Below are 23,702 nucleotides of genomic sequence, written 5' to 3'. Positions count from 1 at the left end.
AGTTGTAAGAATATAGGGTTGGAAAAGAGCACACATGGTGGGACTCATGGCTCCAACTGCATATGTAACAGAGGATGGCTTTGTGGGACATCCAATTAGACAAGCGCTATTTGTTGAAGACGATCTCCCTTTTCATTTTATCATCCTGCACTTAAAACTCATAAAGATCAGTTTGAATAGATGTTAGTGTGGCCTAAGGTAAAGGAACACATGCTTGTTTTGCATATGGAAAAATATTCTTTGCATGTTATGTCTTCCTGGGGCTCTTACTGCACATCAAACAAATATGTATGTCGGGGCTAAATTCTGGGCTCTAGCCTACTGCTTTAAGTCTGCTTTTGTCCTTACTGTACTGTTTACTACATCTCTGTAATATAATTTTCTGATTAGTAGTTTTTAATTCAAGTTCTTTCTAACTAAAGAGCTATTCTGCTAATTAGGTATTACCCTTAGCCTCACATCAAGTGAGAATATTTGGGCTTTGAGATAGTATATATTCAAAGTCACATATCTTTAAGTGCTAGAGTCAAAATCCAACTCAAATTGTCTGCTACCAGCTCTCATTATTTGAGATTAGGTTCTGGCTTTGTTCTGAATTGCCCCTGCCTGTTCCTTGGAGCCTTGTTTTTCTCACATACATGGGAAATGATCCCATGTCCACTTTGAGGATTGCTGTGCTCGTTCATTCAAATTAAATGTATGAGAAAATTAAAAAAAAAAAGAATATGGGGTTGGAGAAAGAGGTCAAAATTAGGTTTTACTAACTCCAAAGCCTAGTCACTGTTAGCAGCCATATTACTACTAGTAATCACTGTTGATAAGAACTGGCATTGCTGTCATTATTATTACACTGTGATTAGCTCCCATCACAAATTCTATGCAACAAAGATTACCTAGTGTTATTATGTCTGATTACCTAAGTGGGGAGCAGTTGAGGTCTGACTCTTTAGAAAGTCTGTGTTTTTCACCCCGGGGCATCCCGGGAATCTCCTTTTGGTTTCCCTAATTATTTCACGAAGCTTTGTGCTTGGCTCATATGCACATGCCTCCAATTTTCAATTCCCTATCAGCATAGGACATGAATTGTCATTGTTGAATCACAAGCTGCACTTGTGATGAATGTTGGATAATCAGAACAAAAGCACAGGAAAATAATTAGAGGTAACCAAAGGGAAGAAGCACACAGCCTTGAACAAGATACAGTGCGAAAGTTTCTGGGACTTAGTCCCCGAAGCGCTGAACAGTGTATTTTGATCCTTGTCTGAATGCAAATGTACAACTCCATCAAATCTTAGGCAGCTTGTCACAGTGCATGTTATTTAGCTAGTTAATTAAAAGTCTGAGTGAGCCAGGGCCTCTCTGCACTGTGTTCTGAAGATAACCAAACCTGTGTTCTGACCAGGCAAGTTAATTTAAAATAAGTGACCTCAATTGGGTAATGGTTGCAAGTTCAAATTCAAGAATCATTATAATTAGTCCCAGATGGATCTTAATTGTTCTTTCAGGAAACAGAGGAAGGGGTGGGGAGAGAAATGACTAAGCCCAAAGTAAACGTTCTTACCCATAGCTTTGGAAAGCAAGGGAACTGACTCTGGCAGGACACAGTTAATGTTGTATAGCAAGAGTCCCATTGCTGCTTTCCCAAATACATTCTTATGATGTGGTACCAAAAAAATGAGCTTTTGAGGAAATAAGGAGAAGAATGAAGCAATCTGAAATGTGTGATCTTTGGCAAGTTATTTAACTTCTGTGTGCCACTTTCTTGTTGCAATGGAGAAAATAAACTCACTACGAGTCTTACCTACGTTGGAGGGTCAAAATCATCTTGTGGAAATCTTTTAAACATGGAAAACTCAGGAAGGTATTACAGAAAAGTTACTCAATCAAAGATTCTGGGCTTTAGGATATAAGGCTACCCTAGGCATGAGCTTTCAAACCATTTCCTTAGACTCTGCCACAAAGAAGAAGGTGCCTTCGGAACTACACCTGGAAGATGGTAACCAGGCCACAGTGGACAATATATTCAGTACCATTTAGTGTGGTGAGTTGGACTTTTCTAATGCTTAGACCGTATATCCGTAGAGCTGAAAATGACTTTGGAGGCTTTGGAAGAAGTCAAAGCAGAGTGCACACATGTTTAAGCTTTTTACCCTAACATTGTGAAGTCAGACCCAATTCATTTAATATAGAGAGTATTGAATATATTGCACATTAACTAACATACTAATTAAAATAATGTACACGTTAACTTCATCAAATATTAACTAGTATATTAAGTATATATTTGAAATATATTGTACTTGGTGCTGCATGCTGGCACAGCAGTCTGGTTCCTGAGGTTACCAGGTCACAGTTACAGTGGTTCTCACTTTTTGTGTATGAATGCTTAGGTCTCCCTTGAGTGTTCCCATAGATTCTTATTGCATGTCTTATGTCTATGGCCATACTATCCTAAACAAGCCCAATGTCATCAAATTGTCTTTATCTTCAAAAGCCTTGGAAGCCAAAATTCACTAGAGAATTAGTGGAATGCTCACAGTGAAATAAGTGAAAAAAGAAATTGTACTGTAGTAGAAAGTTTTAGAAGAACAGTAATTGGACTACTTAGGGAGGTACAAAATGGTTATTTGGAAATATCTTTCTTTCCTGATCTTACGTTTTCATCAAATAAATTGATTTTCTGAAGCATATACAAGCTGAGCTCCCTCTACTCCTAGTAGACCATAAGCACCTAAAACAGAGAGTTACAACCTATGCCTACTGACAGAAATCATAACTATTTCTCCTTCAGTTCTAACTAAAATATACTTAAAAGTCTTATTTTTAATATTATCATTCAAGTCCAGCCTCATCAGATGAGCAAAGCTAGTAGCAAGACTTGTTTTTTGAAAGACATTTCTAAGGATCATGCCTGTATCCATATTAACGCGTTGGTGGAAATTTGCAAAGGTTTAAGTCATAAGTACAGTGATCACAATTTCTACACATCTAGAAGGCTCCTGTTGTGCACCAAAACCAAAAGCTACATACACTGTGCATGCAATGCTTATAAGCCTGGATGTTCCTCAAATGATGCTCCTTCCATCCTTAGAACAAATATCAGGATGCGAGTTTATTTAATTCAACAACTGTTGACTGCTGAAAATGGGGTTACCTATACTTAATCCCTGCATTTTGGTGGAAGAAGCTTTCGGTGAGTTTGAGGCCAGCCTGGTCTACATCCCTAATTCTAGGACAGTCAGGGCTACATAAAGAGAAAAGGCCAACCAACCAATTAACCTACCAACCCCAGAAGTTTATCAATACCTAGTATTCACCAAGTTGTTCCTCGGCTTAAACAAAGCACAAAAACATGTCTCCATTAATCCTATCTTCTGCTTCAGTTTTCTAAGGATCACTTCTTGTTGTGTTTTGTCGGTTCCTATATGGTCTCATATTCTCATCTTTTCCAGTCTACTAAATGTTTACCCAGTACAGATAGGGGTCCTGCCATTCTACTTTGCCTTGAGGGGAGAAGCCCGTTTTTTCTACTTCGGATTGTGAGTGTTTTTCAGTGTAGTGCTCTATACGTAGGTATTCAATGAATGTTTATGGACAAAAAAAAAAAAAATGAAGAGGATACAGAAAGGAGGAGAAGGATGGGTTCTGGGACTCTCTTGACATGTTGTTTTCTAGTGTGGTATGCTTTCATGTGACTAGTCCTATCTTAAACTTAGCACTGGTTTCTTGTGTTTGGGTGGAAAGTGGGCAGAATGGAATGGAGAAGACATATGGCCTAGTCAAGGGAACCCATGCATAGGGTCCTTGTACTGGTGTGTTTGGTAGCTATAAAAATATGGGCCCTGGAACCAAATTCTTAAATCCTGGTTCTTTTATTCTCTAGTCGTGATACCATTACACATGCTAGTCCCCCACCCCTCAACACCTCAATTAAAATTAAAGGGTAGTTGAATGCCTAAGTAGAATTTTGTCCTTTCTGATAGCATGCTACACTATTGGCAGGTGGAAAAAAAACTTTGTTTCTAGAGGATTCAAAGGTCCTGGTAAAGGGGCAAGTTGTGTTCTGACCAATTGGGCCCATGTTATTATTTTTTGAGGTGTGTGTGTGTGTGTGTGTGTGTGTACACGTGCACATGCCTATGCCTATGCCTATGAAGACCAGAGAATGGTCTCAGATGCTTTAGAGCTGGGGTTGCAAATATGTGGGTTCTGGGAGCTGAACTGGTATATTCTGAAAGAGCGGTACATGCTCTTAACTGCTGTGTTATCTCTCCAGCCTCCACAGTACATGATATTAGTAGTATTTTTCTACTACTCTACTTTATGACATCCTAACCAGCCTTAGGTTTTCATTTGCTCCTTATTGGCACTCATTCTGACAATTAAGTGAACATCGTCATACATAGGTAAATAGAAGTATATGTCCCCTTCCACAACACCATATGAATTTCACTGGGTTCTTGTTTCCCCACTTAGCACAATCATGAGGTGTCAGGATTCTTGATTGGCTGAGTCAGGCTGAGTTAATTATGTTTCTTTTTGCCTTCCTGTTACAAGCTGTGTGTTCCTTTATCAATGCACTTATCAGGATGGATTGCAATGATCTGTTCACTGGGTTACATCTCTACTTTTGAAGGATGAGAGATACTTGGTTTTTTTCCCCACCCTTTCTGTAAATGTATGGCTAGTCCTTTCCTAAGAACTTCAGAGAGAAGCAATATGAAAAGGAATGTTGCCTTGTTGAAGCATCTCCTTATGTTTCAGCAGATCGACTGGAAAGCATCGAGAATAGTGGCCTCCCGTTTCCTTCCTTTGATGCAGTTAAGAAGCTAAAGCTATGTATTAGTTCCTCCCACTTCTTAACGTATCCTTATTTGTAGAGAATTTAGGAAGAGGATGCTTACGTGATGATTCCTTACCATCAATTAATGAGCCTGAGCTGCTCCTCTTTATGCAAAGTGTCTTGTTCTTCCAACATGGACACTGACTGCTTTATTTTCAACAGGTTGAGAATGGAAAACTGAAAGCTGATCCCAACTCTCCCTCCTTGAGACAAGGGTGTGAACAACACTCCTTTCTGAAGAAAGAAAATTCCCGAGGATTCAGGGGCTGACCTAGCGCCACCTCTTATCGATGTGGCTAAAGCAGAAGAGCTAATAGCTCCACTGGGAGGTGTACTTTCCTGCCACTACTTGCAGCTCTCTCTGAGCAGCTTGGTGGTGGTTGCCATGGATACCAAGTGGGTAAGGTGTTTAGTTCAGCATTGGAAGGATTGCGTTGTGCTTGAGTGGGTGAGACAGAAATTAAGTTAATGTATGTGGAAAAAATGGATGTGTTTGCTTTGCACATTTGAGAAAACTGCAGCAAAGCAGTCTATTAAGCAACAATTAATTTTATATTGGCTAAGAAAGAGGGAGGAGGAGCAATTTATTGTGTCACAGGTTCTCAAGTTAAGCACAAGCAGTAGTCTGAAATAGGTCAAGAGAAGTGCAAAGGACTCTCAGAAGTGTTGAAGTGATATCAGTCAAAGGCAAGTCACTTAGGAGGGCCCATTAAGAAGCTTGCTGTGAGTATCCTCTTTGACTGTCTAGTCCATTCCTTCAATGTGTCTGGATTTCATCTCTTGGTCAAAGATACGGTAGTGCTGAGGTCACACCATATTGTGACTATTTTCTGTTATTTGCCTCTAAAGGGGTAGGTGTCCTTTAAGCTCTTATGCAGGTTCCAACGTGGAAATCACTTACTCACTTTCCCCCTTCCTAGTGTTCATGGTCTTAAAATTGGCAAGCATATCACTACTAATAGTGAATTTTGTTAGAGGTCTCACATTCTTGGTCCAACCTTCTAAAGACAGTGTCTCATTATGTATCCCTGGCTAGCCTGCGACTTGCCATGTAGAACAGACGGGCCTGGGACTCAGAGTTCCAAGTGACTCTGCCTTCCTAGTGCTAGGATGAAAGGCATCCACCACTATGTTTAGCCTTCTCCAGTTCTTACAAAACACAGTTTAGGTATAGTTACAGCTAAGCCTTCTACAAGAGATTCAACTGAAGACATGAAAACAATTTCAGTTCATGCCCCTTACTATGTATGATCAGTTCATCTCACTATAGTAGGCAAGGTGGGTTTTGCCTACTGAACCACAGTCCAATAAAAAACAGTGAAATAATTGCTGCTCTTCCGGTGCCACTCACAAATCTAATACTTAACGATGACCATGGTGATGTACACAACTCTGGCTAAGGCAAACAGTAAAGTCATGGGCTGGGAACATGCCTTGCAGTTCTCACACATGTGCTTCTACTGCAGCCTGGCTGGGCTCCTTTAGGTGCATACTTCCTGTTTGAATTTTCAGGCTGCATGATCTCAAGTTCCTTCCCCCACTCATTAATTCCTCATCATAAAGTAAGGTGCACAATTCTAATTATAATGCCTTGGATTGTAGACTTGTCCTCTGAGCATCTTGGAATGCCTTAGAGAATCTGTCTGATTCATCCTAAAGTTGTACTGGTAGGATGGTTTTCTTTTTACATTTTATGGCTGACTGTCACTAAAGTAACAAAAAAAGATGGGGCGGGGTTTGCTGTGCAAGGGCAGACATGATTTTTGAAAAAGAACTTAGGTAGAGTCTTAACCTTTAACCTCAAGCTGTGCTCCTTGAAAAGACACTTAATCAGATTGATATTCATTTTCAGAGTGAAATAGGGGTTGTAGGGGGTTGTATTTGTGTACTGGGGAGGCTATTTGGTAGCTATAAGTTTATTATAAGTAGGTAAGCTGGGCATAGCGGTATCCTTGTGAGCCAGAGGCAGGCAGATATCTATGAGTCTGAGGCAAGCCTGGTTTACAAAGCTAGTTGCAGGCCAGCCAGAGGTACACAGTAAGACCCTACCTCAAAAAAAAAAAAAAAAAAAAGATTGATAATAAACTAGTGGTGCTTGGCTACTTACTATCTTCTATTTTAGCTCTGCTCCTAGTGATGTGATAAGAGTTGTCACCAATCTACTTAATCCCTTGCTATAGACCATTACATGGTTACTTTTATCTGGACTGAGGCGAAACTGTTCCCACAAAGAAGATTCCTTCAACTGGAAGGGCCAAGTGAACATTTCACGATAATCGTATCATGTGTGTTCAGGCTATTTGCCATGTTCAGTGGCATCAAAGTCAGCATCCATGCCATAAACAACCACCAAACTTAGACACTATTGCATATGCCAGCAAGATTATGCTGACAGGACCCTGATATAGCTGTCTCTTGTGAGGCTATGCCAGTGCCTGACAAATACAGGAGTGGATGCTCACAGTCATCTATTGGATAGAACACAGGGCTCCCAATGAGGGAGCTAGAGAAAGTACCCAAGGAGCTAAACTAACCAGTATTCCCCTTCCAGAGCTCGTGTCTCTACTTGCATATATAGCAGAGGATGGCCTAGCTGGCCATCAATGAAAGGAGCCAGTCTTGTGAAGACCCAGTACAGGGGAGTGCTAGGGCCGGGAAGCAGGAGTGGGTGGGTTGGGGAGCAGGGTGGGGGGAGGGTATAGGGGACTTTCCGAGAGGAAACTAGGAAAGGGAATAGCATTTGAAATGTAAATGAAGAAAATATCTAATAAAAATTTTAAAAAAAAAAAGTCAAGATATTTGCATGGCACTATTGTTTGCATTTGCCTTTCGTTGTTAGCATGGTGAAGAAGTTGAATCTACATGTTTTATTTTAATTTTTTGTTACTGTTCTTTTTTTGTATTTGCTTGGTACCTCTCTGTAGGGGAGCCTTGTCATTTTAAATATAAGGGATCTGTGGCATTGTGGGTTTGAACAATAAGTAGCTTTTGTGTTGCTCTCACGAACTGTGGTTCTCCCAGCTTTCTTGAAAGAGGTTTTGGTAACATCTGTTAGAATCTAGAGACGGGCTCCTGTAATCATGCAGCTGCATGACAAACTTTCTAATTACTACATGTTTGTTGTTCTTAATCTGAGACAATTTCCTAATAAAGCCCAATGGTGATTTAAAAAAGACTTAGTGTTTACAAGCCAGTAATCAAAATCCACAGGACTCGGTCAAGCCCTCAGTGCCTGCAAAGACTTAAGTAAGATGTTCACCAAGGAAGCCGCACAAACTCATGCTTGGCGTGTCTGGGGGGCTTTCTTTCTGTGCCAGCAGAAAATACATGCATTTCCTGCAGAGGGATAACAAAGCTATAATTGTTTACGGTTTTATTCTATTTTTGTTTTTAAATGTAGTTATTCTGAATTTCCTTTTGATTTGTAACAGGGTTAACTAAAAACAAAGGTGATATTTACATCAGTTTTATTGTTGCACTTGTATTGCTTCACATATTGAAGATCTGGGTATAAAGTACCAGGCTTAGTCCTAAGATTCTGATGTTAAGACAAGGAGTGAGTCTGTCTTGATTCAGTAAAACTGTTTTTTTTTTCCTGTTTTCTCCTTGATGTTTGTATATGCAAAGGGCATGCAAGCAGGAAGGAGGAGAGTAGCTGATGTGGATACAGCGAGGGACTTAGCATAGGTTTGTAATGAACAAACAAATCTCATTTAATCAGAATCCAACTATCAGAAACCTTTAATTAATAGAATAATTCCCTAGGCATTTTCTGGAAGGGCTGATGTTATATTTATGTATATACATATGTGGTACTAGCTTTGATCAAACATAAACTCCTATTACCAGGAATGTTTGTTGTTCTGTGCTCTAAGGATAGAGGTAAATGAATTTCCTAGTGGTGTTGTGGCCTTAAGGGCATATTATCTCATTCTCTTTATCCCCCATCTTCCCAGGTCTCAGAAAAGCTCCCCGATGTTCAGGCTTTCAAGCACCTCAGTCAGCAAAAAACATTTAATGATGGTCACTAGCTGGCAGTCAGAGAAAGCAAGAAGGTCGGCACACATCGGAGATAGTTGTCATATTCTGCCTTCCAGAATTATTGTGTTTTCTTATCAGCCTGCTAGACTGTACATTTCTTCAGTAAGGACGCTTTACTATTTTCCACTTACCTTGTATAGAACTAGGTAAGACAAAATGAACCTTTTCTCTATTTTTCCCTTCCCCTTTCTCCTTCCTTCCTTCCTTCCTTCCTTCCTTCCTTCCTTCCTTCCTTCCTTCCTTCCTTCCTTCCTTCCTTCCTTCCTTCCTCCCTCCCTCCCTCCCTCCCTCCCTCCCTCCCTTCCTCCCTTCTCCCAATCTGCCCTGCCACAGTTCACCCTCTTTCTTCTGTTCCATTCATCGCAGTGCTGGAGATTAACCTGTTGTATCATGCACGTTTACCACTGAGGCACACTACCCCTATCCTCTCAACCAGTATCTCCTGAATCAAACGCTCTATCTTGTTTTTTAAAGCACCAGGTATCATCGTCTCTTGGAACTAGAAGTCTCTTGGAACATATAACACGGTTGCTTTAGGGATTAGGAAATGTTGATACATTGTGAAGTCCTATGGCTTGGGGCTAAAATCCAGATCTTCTGCCTCAAGCTTCTGTATTCTGCTTTATAAAACTCTTGGATATTTTCCTTCATCTCCAAGTGTCTCAATCCTTGAGAATTTTCAGAAGGAACTCTAAAGTTAGTTAATGAAAAGTAATTTGAATTTTTGTTGATTTTTAAAAATATCCTTCCAAGCCTCCTAGGAAATAATCAAGTGAATGGATTTTTAAAAAATAAGAAGAGGAAACTGTTGGTCTAATAGGAACATTTCCTTTTTGAGATCAACATTTTTACTACCTGAAACATAAAAGAGTCTTTCTGTTTCAAAGTAATGATCTTGAATGAGTTTTTCTTTTTATATTTTCCCAGAGAGGATTTGCTTCTAAATATTTACCAGGCCTGTCTACTGGGAGGTATGACCAGATAATCAAGCCATCTTTTCTTTCTTTGTTTCTTTGTTTCTTTCTTTGTTTCTTCCTTTCTTCCTTCCTTCCTTCCTTCCTTCCTTCCTTCCTTTCTTTCTTTCTTTCTTTCTTTCTTTCTTTCTTTCTTTCTTTCTTCTTTCTTTCTTTCTTTCTTTCTTCCTTCTTCCTCTCTTCCTCTCTTCCTCTCTTCCTTTCTTTTCTTTCTTTTCTTTTTTATAACCAAAGCTAAAGTCCCTCAATGTAGAATAGTGCTGCCTGTTACCAATTCCCAGGACAAACATCTTTACATGTTAGGGAACAAGTTTATTTCTAATTGCATTCTGATTTGTTTTCAAGGACTCCCTTTGTTACCTAAGAATCATAGTGTGTGCTTTGATTTGGCTTGCCCAGTTTGGTTTTTGTGTCTGTTTCCCCCTTACCTTGTTCCTGAAGCTCAGTACTAATCTTTCAAATGCTCTTAAGGCCACAAGGAAAGAAAAGATCCTTGTGTTTCAGAGTTTGTACTATAAGGAGTCCGCTGAAGGTTGATGCTTAAAGGCAACATTTCCTCCCATTAGAGTCTGGTGGTAATAGTGGGAGAAAGGATAACTATGGCCCTTGCAATACTCTCAAGTCTAAGCACCCATCTGAAATCCATCTGCTATAAATATTTACATTTCTCGTTCATGCTTGGTTTTCTAGATATTAAGGTGGGGGTGAGGTAGGGTGGGAGTGGGGCATTGCTGATCGGATATCACCAGAAGACTATGGTAAGACAATGGAGGCCACACTTCTTTAGGTATTCGTTAGCTATGCTAGATTTATATACAGATCACTTTGGGGAAGTTCTTTTCACGACATATGCCTTTGTGGATCTCATTTCAAAGCTGGGTTATTTTGGTACTGTAAGTAAATGAACCTGTTTGTTACAAAGGAGCACTTCACGAAAGCGTCGATTTGAGGGTGTATTTTCAATTCTCTGTGTTAATGGGATATGACTCCTCATCAAGTGGAGAAAATATCTGTGAAATGCCTGTTGTGTAAACAAAGCCACTTCAGGCCTCATCAGGATGCTTATCTTATAAATTTTGGTTGAATAAACTCCAACTGAAAAATTCAGTCAGATGCAGGGCCAATTAATGCTGTGATTAATAGCATCTGCATCTATATTCCCTGGGTTCAAATTCTAGCTTCATCAACTATTAGCTGTATGACTTCTAGGTTACCTTCTCTCTCTCTCTCTCTCTCTCTCTCTCTCTCTCTCTCTCTCTCTCTCACACACACACACACACACACACACACGAGATGGCTATAAGCACTTAGTACATATCTGTTATTAAAAGTACTAATTGCTATATATGGCTCAAGATTTTTGCCTTTAATTATTTTACATGATGTTGAAAATCTAGTTGCTCCTCAAAGAGTATGTGAGTTGATTGATCCACATGTATTACCTAAGGTTACATTAAAGAGAAAAGCAGAGGTGTTTGAACATGAAGAATTCAGTGAGATCCAAATGCAATATGACCTCAAATGAAAGGCACCTTGAAAAATCCACATGGAGACCATTTTTGAGTAACAATTCTTAAATAGCTTCTTTTCCTGAGCAAAGAAAAGCTAGTAAGATACTTGTGAAATTAAGCCTTAAATAAACAGCCATTTTCCTCAATATCATCCAATAGAGAAGTGAGAGAGCTAGGATTTGAACTCACGTGTTTATGCTTCTCAAACTTATGTTTATTCAACTGAACCATGCACAAAGCTATTCTAAGAGTAGAGGCTAACTCAGATTGTCTTATGTGGTAGTAAGTCAATGTGCTGTTCTGCTGGGAGCATTGAGAGGAAAGGCTAGGGGTTGATCTGCTCCTAGACTGTTTTCCCAAGGGACTCTATTAGATCACCCATGAAGAGATAAGTTGGCATGAGAGAGTACTGGGAGAAATCCATACATTTTAGCATTTTGCTGGGTAGAAAACTTAAACATATTGCTTCATCCCATTTAGTTCATGTTATAACTCAGGCAGAGAATATACTAATAATAATGTTTAGAAAAAGAGAAAATATGGTGAAGAACAAGTGGAGATCATGTAAATCTATTTAAGGGGATAACTTTCTGGATAGATGATAGACAGGGACGTTAAGAATTGCAGTTAGCCTTCTGTAACTTCTGGTTTTGTACCTACAAATTCACCCAACATGGGATCAAAAATACTTTCAAAAACCCACATCTTTACTAAATGCATACAGAGCCTCTGCTTGCCATTATCCCACGGATAATCCCACGTGTAGCACTTATATTCTATCCACTATTATCAATAGTTTAGATATGAATTATACTATATAGGTGGTTATGAATAGGTTATGAATTTCTATGTAATTATTTTACATGATGCTGAAAATCTAGTTGCTCCTCAAAGGGAGTTGATTGATCCACATGTACTACCTAAGGTTACAGTAACGAGAAAAGCGGAGGTGTTTGAACATGAAGAATTCAGTGAGATCAAAAAGCAATATGACCTCAAATGAAAGGCACCTTGAAAAATCCACAAGGAGACCATACATACATATGCGATATCACTTTATAAAAGGACCATTTGTGGAGTTTTCTACCTGTAGTGAGTCCTAGAACCACAGATTCCCAGGAATAGTATACTTTATTTTTCTATTCATTAAAGATTTTTACTTGCTAGCACATAGTGTAAACTTGCAATTTTGTGCATTTTTGAAAAACAAATATTGAAAAATGTGTTAATCATAACCTTTTCCTAATTCAACAGAGTCTTGCCTTCGTACAGTGTGAACTGGAGTGATTGCCCTTTCTTCTACTTTCCTCTTTCCTTTATAATGAGTCCTTCCTAGTGCTGACTGTCTCTCTGGTCCAGTTAAGCTCATTTGCTCCAGTGCTGTCCTTAGGCACGCAGAACAGTTGGTCAGTGCCCTCTTTATGACAACTCTTTATACTTGAGCATGGTGATTAAACTGCCTCTTGGCTCTCTTTCCCTAGGATAAACAACCTTAACTCATTTATAGCCTTTCCTCGAAGGTACTGTTTCCTAATGCTTTAATCATTTTCTTGCCATTCTTCTTTGGATCATCTCTAATTGCTTGGCCATCATTTTAAGATAGAGTCTGATGAGTAGACCACATTTGGGTTTGATGAGTTATTTAATGAGTAGTGTAGAAATTAAAGCAAATGGTGCTGTTTAAAGCAAGAACACTAGACTAGGGGTCAGCAGACCCGCTTCTGTTTCACACTTCCTCTGTTACGTACTGATAATTGAACTGGAAGTAAAATTTTGACAAGTCATCTAGAAGTCTTCAATCTTCAATGTTCATGTATAAATTCGGTATAAACATATCTTTCCTGCAGGCATCTTATTGTGAAGTTCACATGAGATCATTTGTATGACAGTGCTTTTTTGGACATCAAAGTGGTATACCAACACTATAGATCAGGGACCTTTCCAAATGATTTGTACATATTAACTCATCTACGTAAAGGTTTCATTTGTGGTTTCTTTTGAGAAAAATGGAAATACAGGCAAACACATATATTACCCCTTGTCAGAAAGCTAGTAAGTGACAAAATCCATTCAGACTGGATTCCTGGACAAAGGAACTAGCTAGATTGCCTCGAGAGTGAGTGAGCTTTAGGTTCAAGGACAGAACCTACCATGATAAATAAAGTGGAGAATGATGGAGGATGAAACAAGATATCAACTTTGGGTCTCTACATACATTCACACAATGTACATGCACACACATGTGCACACACACACGAGCTCACACACATGTACATGCATATGCATAACAGATGCAATAGCAAATAATGAAAAAAGAAGGCCATGAATTTGAAAAGTGGGAAGGATATATGGGAAAGGCTGAAAGTAGGAAAGGGAAGGGAGACATGTTCTATTATATTGTAATTCCCAGATAAGAGAAAAAGAAATAACTATTGAAATTGGAAGAAATGAAACAGGTAGTGCTCTAAATCTTGGGCTTAGGATCTACAGTTTGTAAATCGTCTCTGAGCCCTAAGAAGTTATCATGGTCTCATTTGACCCTCTGTTAATTTCTATGGTAGTTCTCACACTTGTAAATACATCTATCATACATTTCTTGTAAATTGATTGGTATACAGGGATACTAAAGGAAGGTCAACTTCTAACTGATTTTCTTCTCCAGTAACATATGAAGGCCTCAAGAGTTAAAAAAGAACTTTGGGGAGCCAGAGAGATGGTTTAGCAGTTAAGAGCACTGACTGTTCTTCCAGAGGATCTGGGTTTAATACACAGCACTCACATGGCAGCTCACAGCTATCTGTATCAGTTTCAGTGAATCCAACACCCTCACACACAGACATCCATGCAGGCAAAACACCAATGCACATAAAAATAAAAATAAATTAAAAAAGATCTTTGGAAGGAATAGTAGAAGAATTTTTATTAATTATATAACTATTTGAATATTCACAGCAAAAAAGACTGTATATAACATAGTGTGGACATTATGTTATATAATACTCTACTGAAAATCTGATTATATTTGGGCAATTGTACTACACTACCTATTTTCATTAATACCTGGTGGATATAGACTACAGTATGAACTTTATGCTTAAATCTGATCTATTGACAATGGTGTTAATGATAGTGTTATAATGCTATCACAGGCTCTTTTATCTCAGGCAGTCGAATGGAACATGATTTTGTAAGATTATAGAAGATTTACTAGGAAAAAAAATCCCTAAATAATATTGAAAACAAACAATGAGGCTGTCTTTTAGAAGAACTTAATACTCCTTGAATTATGAATGTTATCATGGAACTAAAATCTGTATAGTATATCAGGATGTTTTTCAGAAGAATAAACTCTGATAAAAAGCATTCACTTTCTTTTAGAAAGTATTTTTTTAAAAAAATATCATGTTAAAATTGGTTACTTAAGCAATTTGTTTAATAAGACATTTATTTTATATAAGAAATGACAAAACACCCATGGAAGGAGTTACAGTGACAAAGTTTGGAGCAGAGACGAAAGGATGGACTATCTAGAGACTGCCATACCCGGGAATCCATCCCATAATCAGCCACCAAACGCTGACACCATTGCATACACTAGCAAGATTTTGCTGAAAGGACCCTGATATAGCTGTTGCTTGTGAGACTATGCCAGGGCCTAGCAAACACAGAAGTGGATGCTCACAGTCAGCTATTGGATGGATCACAGGGCCCCCAATGGAGGAGCTAGAGAAAGTACCCAAGGAGCTGAGAGGATCTGCAACCCTATAGGTGGAACAACAATATGAACTAACCAGTACCCCCTGGAGCTCGTGTCGCTAGCTGCATATGTATCAGACGATGGCCTAGTAGGCCATCAGTGGAAAGAGAGGCCCACTGGTCGTGAAAACTTTATATGCCTCAATATAGGGGAACGCCAGGGCCAAGAAGTGGGAGTGGGGGAGTGGGGGAGTGGGTGGGGGAGGGTGTGGGGAACTTTTGGGATAGCATTGGAAATGTAAATGAAATAAATACCTAATTTAAAAAATTTAAAAAACGAAATGATAAATAAGAGCAATTTTATTATTGTTAGAATAGAAATAAACAGAATCATTTTTAAAAATTTAAAAATGTATATTTTAGCAATCACATTATGTTGCTAGAAGTACTTTTTCATCTTTGGGTCAGTAGTTCTTAACCTGTAGGTTCCAACTTCTTAGCAATTGCATATCACATACCCTACACATCAGATATTTACATTATAATTCCCTAACATAAGCAAAAATTCCAGTTATAAAGTAGCACCGAAAATAATTTTATGGTTGGGGGGTTATCATTCCATTAGGAACTTTATTAAAGGGTTACAGTAGCAGGGAGGTTGAGAAGCACTGTTTTGGATGGAGCTGTAGCCAAAGCTCAGTTCAACTTACTAAAGTGTACTTTATCAATGCCCATCTGACCTAGATTAGTATGTACCATAAAGTTTGTAGCTCATTCTAGCCCCTACTTTGTAGAACATATGTCTTACAGGAGCTACTCAATGGCAGAGAAAGCAAATATGTGTTGAGAGTTTTTTTTTATGATTTTCTGAAAGATGATAAATGAATAAAATTGCATAAAAGCTACTTCTGAGGGATATTTTCAAAGTACATCTAGGAGAAAGGAAGACAGAAAAGTAAGACATAAAATAAACCAGAAATGTGGATTTTGGTAAACAGCTTGATTTTCCTCCTGTGATATTGATTTTTCTCTCCAAAATTTTATGGCTTTTTGAGGGGTTGTAGAGCAAAATATTTTTTCCATCATGTAGATGAGGAAACTGGGGTAAAGAAAGTTAAGTGCCCGCGGTTTCAGAACTATATAGAAGTCAAAGCGTTACCCACCACTTTTTCCATTACCCAGAACTGAAAAACCTCTCAGTCCAAGTCTAAGTTCCTGCAAATCCCCAGACCTTTAAAAGAATATTGGTTATTTGAGAAGCCAAAGTCCCTAATGAAACAGAAGAAAACCAAAAAAGTGTGACAAGAGAGATGTTCTTCTGTTTGGGGCTACTAAGTAGGTCACCCACTAAAAGGCTATTTCAGTCTAAACATTTTGGAGGGCATGTAGTACATAGAGCCGCATCACTGACCTGATTCTTCATTTTTAAGATCTGAAAAAATCAAAGGAAAGTTTTTCAGTGAGGGAGAGCATGGACCATTTGTGTTGCTCGGGTGAATGTTAGTTGAGGAACTAACCAGGCTTTCGCTCTAGATTTTCTATGAATCATCATCCATTAAAAGCAATGCTGAGCTTAACAAGGGAGTAGCTTTGTATTTCTAACCTGTAGCACCTGCAGTCCCTGTCTCCCCAACCCTCTCATTCTTCTCTCTTTTTTTTGTCTTTTCTTTTTATAGGGATAGATCTAACAAATTTTTAATATTTCATTTCCTATATAAAGCCTCCCATAAGCAGTGGCTGCTCACCATGATTTTATTTTCTGCTCTTTTGGCTTATCTAGGCACATTGGGGTTAAATTAGAAGATTTCCCTTATAGTTTCCTTCAATGGTAGAGACAGGAACTTTGTTATTAAGTGGCAAAATGAGACTTGTAAGGAAACAGTAAACTTTCAAGGTTCAATTTGGCCTTCTATCCCATACACAGTGTCCATCTAGCTTAGGATCAATATTCCTGGTAATTTTGTTCTAAAGTTTACATATTGATGCTTGATAATGAAAACATGGTGGCACATTGGATTATGTTTTCTTCTTTATCTTGTTTCTTTTGTTGGAGGGTTTGTTTCCACTTTTAAAAACGTTTTTATTCTTTGAGAATTACATACAATGTTTTCTGCTCCCACCCTTTTCCCTTCTTCACCTCCTCCCAGATGCTCTCCCACCTCCCTATCCACCTCAAAGAAAACAAAACAATCAACCAAAGGGAAATAAACAACCACAAATACACATGGAATCCAATTAGTATTGACCAACTATTCCTGGGTATAGGGCCTGCCCCTTAGGGAGGCTGATACACCCAGTGTCTCTCCATGGAAGAAAACTTACTTCCTCTCCCAGCAGGTATCTATAGCAAATAGCTCCTTGGTTAAGGGTGGGATTTTGTGTTCACTTCCCCTTCTGAGCACTGGGGTTTTGTCTGGTTTGTTTGTGCATGTCTTACGTAATTTTGGCCTGCTTTTTAAAAATTGTTCACACTTTTAAAACCAAAATATTTTAATATATCACCTTATGTTTTTAAATATATAGTATAAAAAGTTTAGTATAACATCCAAAAATTAGAACAAGAAAGGCTAAATTTAAGGGGACGAGGAAGGACGGGATGCAGGTAATGGACATGAGTAGGACAGAACCTAAAGCTAATCGTTTTTCTAATTCTAAATCTGCCATTGAATCTTTTTAATTTTGGTGGTGTGTAAATGTATAAAATGTTTGATACCAAAGTGTAAATTTTAATGTAAAGCTTCACAGTTTCTGTTCCAAATGCCAGTTCTAGTATAGAAGTTCATTGATCTGTATAGCCTTTGGGTCTGGTGAATTTTGGTGTGTAATATTTTTATTCCCAGGGTTGTTTTATAATAAAGTTTATGAAATTAAAAATATCTTAATGTATTCTCTTACCCCTACTAACCCAAAAGGATAATTTAGAATGATATAGACAATTTGACCTTGGCAAGTAGTATCTCCCCACATTCATCAACTATAGCTGGTGTTTCCTAGAAGGGTCCAGGGCAGTACATATTCCAGTAATGAGAAACAAAAATCCTACCTGTCAGCCCTGCCTAATCTATTGTCTGTTCCCTGTTGGGCCAGAAGATATAGGAAAGGACAGGGATTACTTTGAAATAACCAGCTATCTATTAAACAGGAGTGGAGCCATAGATTTATCTGATATGTAGCATCAAATTGCAGAGACATTCAAATTAATCATGCGATGCAATTTTTTTTATAAGCTTAGAATTTTCTTTTCTTTTCATTCCTTTTTTTCCCCCCTGCAGCCACTCAGGAGGAAAAAGGGATTAGAGAGACTATGAAAACTGTTGGCATGCTTATTCTGTTGGCTACTTAATTTATTAGCAGATACGGGAACTGCCTCGGGATAATGATTTAACATGCAGACTGGGAGAGCGCTAAGTCTCAGACATACCTGTTCCAAAATTGTGTTAATCCTTTCGACTTCACAGTCAATCAAGTATCGTTTTTCCTGCCTTCTGTCCATTTCTTCAATGATGCGTCTGAATTCCTGGATGTCCTTTATGTTTCCCACAGACCTTGCTGTCACTTGCCAGTTGTTTTGCACTGCTGCTTCCATAATTGCTTGCAGGATGGAAAACCCTGAAGGAAGGAAAAACAGCTATACTAATTTTTTTTTCTTGGAAAATTATTTCTGTAGGTGTTGAAGATTCCACTGAGTTTCTATTAACAGCCCATTGGGTCTCTTCATACTGTATTCACTGGAGAGACCAAGTGACCCTCACAGCTCCAACCTCAACTCTCCAGATGGTTGGCACCTCCATCTTGGTGTTTGTTTTAAAGGGAAGGAGATTCTCTCATTTGTGAGCACCATGGGGAGAGGTGTTTGTCGAGTCCCTTTTGTCTTGACATGCATTATCAAAATATCTTTGGAACGAATGCCAAGAACCTCTTAGGTCTGGCTGTAATTTTCTCTGTTGCATTTGAAGTTCCTTTCTTTCATCTATCACTTAATTCTTCAGAATTACAGGTTAAAAGAAACCCACAGCAAAACATTATAAACAACTACTCATGCTAGAGCCTTATTAAAACAAGCTGAACCACATGTGGATGTGACTATTGAACAAGATAAATTGTGTCTCACAGATAAAGTCACTATGATTTTGTGAATGACAGCCTTCAATATAGACTGTTATTTTTTTGGTTATATAGAGACTCTACGAAATATTCAATAGAATTTTTTTTTTGGTGAAGTATTTCCTTTTCCTAACCAAATTTACCAGGAGTTCCTGGTCCTGCATTAGGTAATTTAGATCCGACAAACATTAGCAACTAACCTCCTGGAGCTCTGTTCAAAGAAAAGAAAGAGCTACTTGGAGTTATAGGCAGCTCATAATTCTAATGTCAGAATTTGAGAGACTGATGCAGGAGGATTCCAAAAGTCCAAGACCACCCTGAGGTAGACAAAGAGATTCTATTTTGAAAATCCCAAATCAACCAGCCAGAGGTGGCACAGGCCATTAATTCCAGCACTTGGGAAGCAGAATAATGTGGATCTCTGTGAGTTCAAGGCCAGCCTGCTCTAAGGAGTGAGTTCGAGGACAACCAGTGTTAAAATGAGAAGCCTTGTCTCAAAAAACAAAAACAAAATAGAACAAAACCAACCCAACCCAACCAAACCATCACCACCACCAAAACCCCCAAACCAAACCAAACAGACAAATAAGCAAGCAAGCAACCTCCCAAATACAAAGTACAAAGTACAATGGCACAAACTTTTTATGCATCACTTCTTTTAGAGTAGTCACATTTCTAATAATATATCATATCTCCACTTGTGTTTCCTGTATGAATTTACAATGAGTATAATCTCATCAAGAATAGACAACTTTATTGGGATATTATCAAAACAATCTCCCTTCTCCCTATAGGAGTGATAGATATGATTTGCAAATCCCAATTATCTGTGATGTAATAGTTCAATGGCCACAGAAGCAGAGGATGGAGGAGGTGGCGATGCCTTTTGAACACACTCCTGGGTTCTCTGTCTGCTGTGGTGTAAGCAGGCTGTGGCTCAGTGTCGTCCTCCACTGTACCATAGAAAATGGTATTGGCATTTGGAGAACATGCTTCAGGGAGATGGCAGTAGTGACTCAGCCGGTCATTATAACTCCTTTGTGTGCTGGGTGTGTGCAGGAAGAAGATCACAAACGAGACCCAAGCACTTGGTAATTTCCAAATGAGCAATTTCAGCACAGGAGCTCAAAATTACAGATCAGAGCAAATTACCATTGCTTTAAATGTTAATTCTTACTCTTATAAAACCAACCGTGCATATTTATTTCTCAGATTTACATTTTCATGTGGGTTTTAGATGTACTCTCTGCTTCAGTGGGAGTTGAGGGCACATAGTGGGCCAAGGCATGGGATTAAGAAATAAACATAGGAAGAAAGAGATTAAAGCATGTGGAAAGCTTTCTTAAGCAGTGTATAATAAGGCCTCATTATTTTGAATGCCACTAATTAAGAATTTATGAAAATTCAGTAAGGACTGTGTTGAATTTTATTTTTGGGCTATTTATGAAGAAAATATTGGCTTAATAATAACAGTAAAGAAATTACATAGGGATTCTTTGATATATTTAAAGTAAACTTTCTTTTTAAAAGGGCTTTTTAACAAAACACAAGTGTTCACACCTTTAGTAGAAAATCCAAATTCTTGTCATCTCTGCCTAATGGACCTTGTCCACAATTTAAGATGACAGGGAGGAAGATTAATCTCTTTTCCATGGGACAATCTTCCACATTTTTAAGGGCTGTTAACATGGCTCTCTTTAACCTTTTCTTCTCCAGGTTAAAGATGTCCCAATCCTCAACAATTCCTTTTATGTGATGATAACTATTTTCCTTTCAGTTCTATCTTTTTTTAAATGGATAATTTTCAATGTTTCTAAGTATATGTTAATTTTGCATAATAACAGGTTTCATGATGACACGTTTGTACATGAATACAAAGCATTTTTATTATATTCATCTTCCATTATCCTGTTTTGTGCCCCTCCTATTCCTACTATCTCTTTCTTCTTAAGTAGTCTTCCTTCTATTTTCAGGATTTTTTAAAAATGATCTGTGAGCTTTATTACAGTTGCTTACAGGGACATGGGTAAGGGATTATTTATAAGAGCATAACACTCTTACCAGTGGCTATGCTACTGAAAAAAATGTCTCTCTCACATTCAGTAATGATTAATTGACTGTAGATATTCAGGGAAGGATGTAGCTTCACAAGTCTCTCCATGCTGGATACTATTATATGCCTATAAGCCCTTGGGGAGGGGTGGATCTTCATGGACTTTCTCTATTCGTAACAGGGTGTTGACTTGTCAATATTTTATTGGTCTTAATATTTGAGATATTATCTGAACAGTAAGTGTAAATGGCTATAGGGTTACTGTTTATTTTGATGTAAGTTATTTTAGCATCATAGAGTTTCTGGGGTGGGGGTGGGGGAAATCCAGGGCCATATAAATGTTAAACTAACACCATATCACTGAGATGTATCCCTAGTCTGGATTGATTATATATTTAAATAGTCAAATTCTATTAATTTGTATTTAGGTTGGATTCTGCAGAAACTTTTTAGTTCTGATAAAGCTTTAACAGCTCTCTGTGTACGTGTTAATGGCCATTGCCTTCTACCCTGCTTTTGTCTTTCTTTCTTTAATCCCTCTTCCTGGACTGGTCCTTACTTATCATTTGTTTTCATGTTCTTTCAAACCCGAAAAATGGTATCATCTACTCACTTAGTACTTTGTTACCTATTTAGTGTAACTGCACATCTCCCCCTTTACCAAGCATACCCTGCTACTTGTAGACATTTCTGGGTGTTTCTGTTCTTCCCATAAAGGTTCCTTTAATGTCTTCTCATTAATTTTCCCAGATATGCCTTATTTTGTATTCAAGATAAATCAATCAAAAGCAACGAAAAGGCATTTTGAATAACTGTATCACATATATTATAAAAATGCAAAATACAGTGTATTAAGTATATCACACAGGATGCTATGCTAAAGTTTAGTTGTCAACAATGTGCATACACTAACAAGGAAAGATTTCCACTACAGAACTAACAAATTAACATGTATAATATGGCATTATTATTATATCATATTTTATTTACTTTTGCTAAAAAGCCCATGCTTGTATATGCTGGGGGGAAAATCTCCAAGAACTATTAGTGTTTTCTCAGAGACACAGAATTATGAAGACATCCCACATCCCACTTGGTTATATAATGTTTAGTTCTTTAAAAAGAGGCAGGTATTATTTTCTGCAAGGATAAAACTGTTAAGACCTTAAAAGTCCGGTTCATGGTGTCCTCTCAGAGTGTAAGGTGCTGGAATATTCAGATGACAGATCAACACTCTGCTATGTGCTTCCTCTTAATAAGCAATGATTTTCCTAGATATTTTTATACTTCTGTTCTTTGAACCATGGGGATGTGTTACCTAATCAAAAACTCAGCAGAAGCAGCACACTGATTTTTGATGAGTGTGTTGGTTATGAGTCTTTCTTACAGTTTTTTTTTTTTTTTTTTTTTTTTTTTTGGTCTGAGCAAGTCACAACTGTGGCTTAGCTTTACATTTCTTTTCCGTTCAGTTTCCCAGTGTCTGCTTGAGCATGGGACTGCTGCAATCTAGAACTTGAGGGGAATGGTCAACTCAGTTCAGTAGATGTCAGTGAGCGATCCAAGTCGAGCTTTTTATTTGTTTTCATACCCGATTTATCATCGTTTCACTGACTCAGTTCCAGCTGACCAAAGCATAAATAGAAGCTTGAGGGAGAAAGAAAGAAATGTTTGACTTGGCAGAGCAAAACCAGGTGCTAGTGTTTGTAGGAGGTGAGGTTTGCAACAAAGTCCTGGGTTTGTAAAAATAAAGCCTGCTGTTTTAGCAGCTTCAGGATTGTCATCTGCCCTGTGTGAGTTTTCACATGCCCAGCTTTGTAAGTCTCAAAGCTACTTTGATTTGAGTAGCAAATTATGTCAACTGGATTCCAAACCACCAATGCTGTTCTTGCCCTCACTGCTCCTCATTTTAAATGGTGGGAGTTACCATATAGATAACTGGCTGATTGGGAGCTTACCCTCTGCATCTGACCAAAGTAACATGGGAGGATAGCAATAAAGGAGGGACATGGCAGTTAGGTATAAGGAACTGGATCGTAGTCAGGACCAGTTAAATTCTAGTGCACTGTTTATTGAGCATCACTTGGCAAACAAGCCAACCATCTTGGTTAGAGGCTGTGCAGGGATGCTGCTTTGTGCAGCTAGATCATTCTTTGGTACCAAAGAGCTTACTTCTGCTGATGGGAGAGTTGTTGGTAGAAGAGAGATACCTGACTTAAGGTTGGGTGGGCCTCCTCTCCAGGGCATCCTGTATCCAACGTCTGGTAGCAGCCAAGTATAAAAACATGATCATTCCAAACTTCCAGTGGGATAACTAATGGGCAACCTCAGCTTCAGAGCTTTAATACCTTGGCATGGGTGTACCACAACTTTACTTAGCCAACTTCCCATTTCTCTGCACAAGTGCTGCCAATGAAGACTCACCAAGAGCCTTTTGGCATATGAATTGACATTTCAACATCTGTTCTTAGGAGTACTCAATC

At 38.4% G+C, this 23,702-nt stretch overlaps 1 protein-coding gene across 8 annotated transcripts in view; it reads right to left on the bottom strand.

Moving 5' to 3' along the window:
• Positions 1-23,702, bottom strand: part of Gria3 (glutamate receptor, ionotropic, AMPA3 (alpha 3)) — a 277,783-nt gene that overhangs the window by 118,852 nt on the left and 135,229 nt on the right. For all 8 annotated transcript variants that reach the window (NR_104053.2, NM_001358361.2, XM_017318546.1 and 5 more), the window contains one exon: positions 18,487-18,674. Coding sequence is in view for 7 of the 8 variants with exons in the window: in NM_001358361.2 (NP_001345290.2) it covers positions 18,487-18,674 (188 nt within the window). In the remaining variant the exon portion in view is untranslated. The remainder of the gene's footprint in view (positions 1-18,486; positions 18,675-23,702) is intronic.

Source organism: Mus musculus, chromosome X, assembly GCF_000001635.26.
Source record: "Mus musculus strain C57BL/6J chromosome X, GRCm38.p6 C57BL/6J".
NCBI lineage: Eukaryota > Metazoa > Chordata > Mammalia > Rodentia > Muridae > Mus > Mus musculus.
This window is presented reverse-complemented; position numbering and strand designations above follow the sequence as displayed.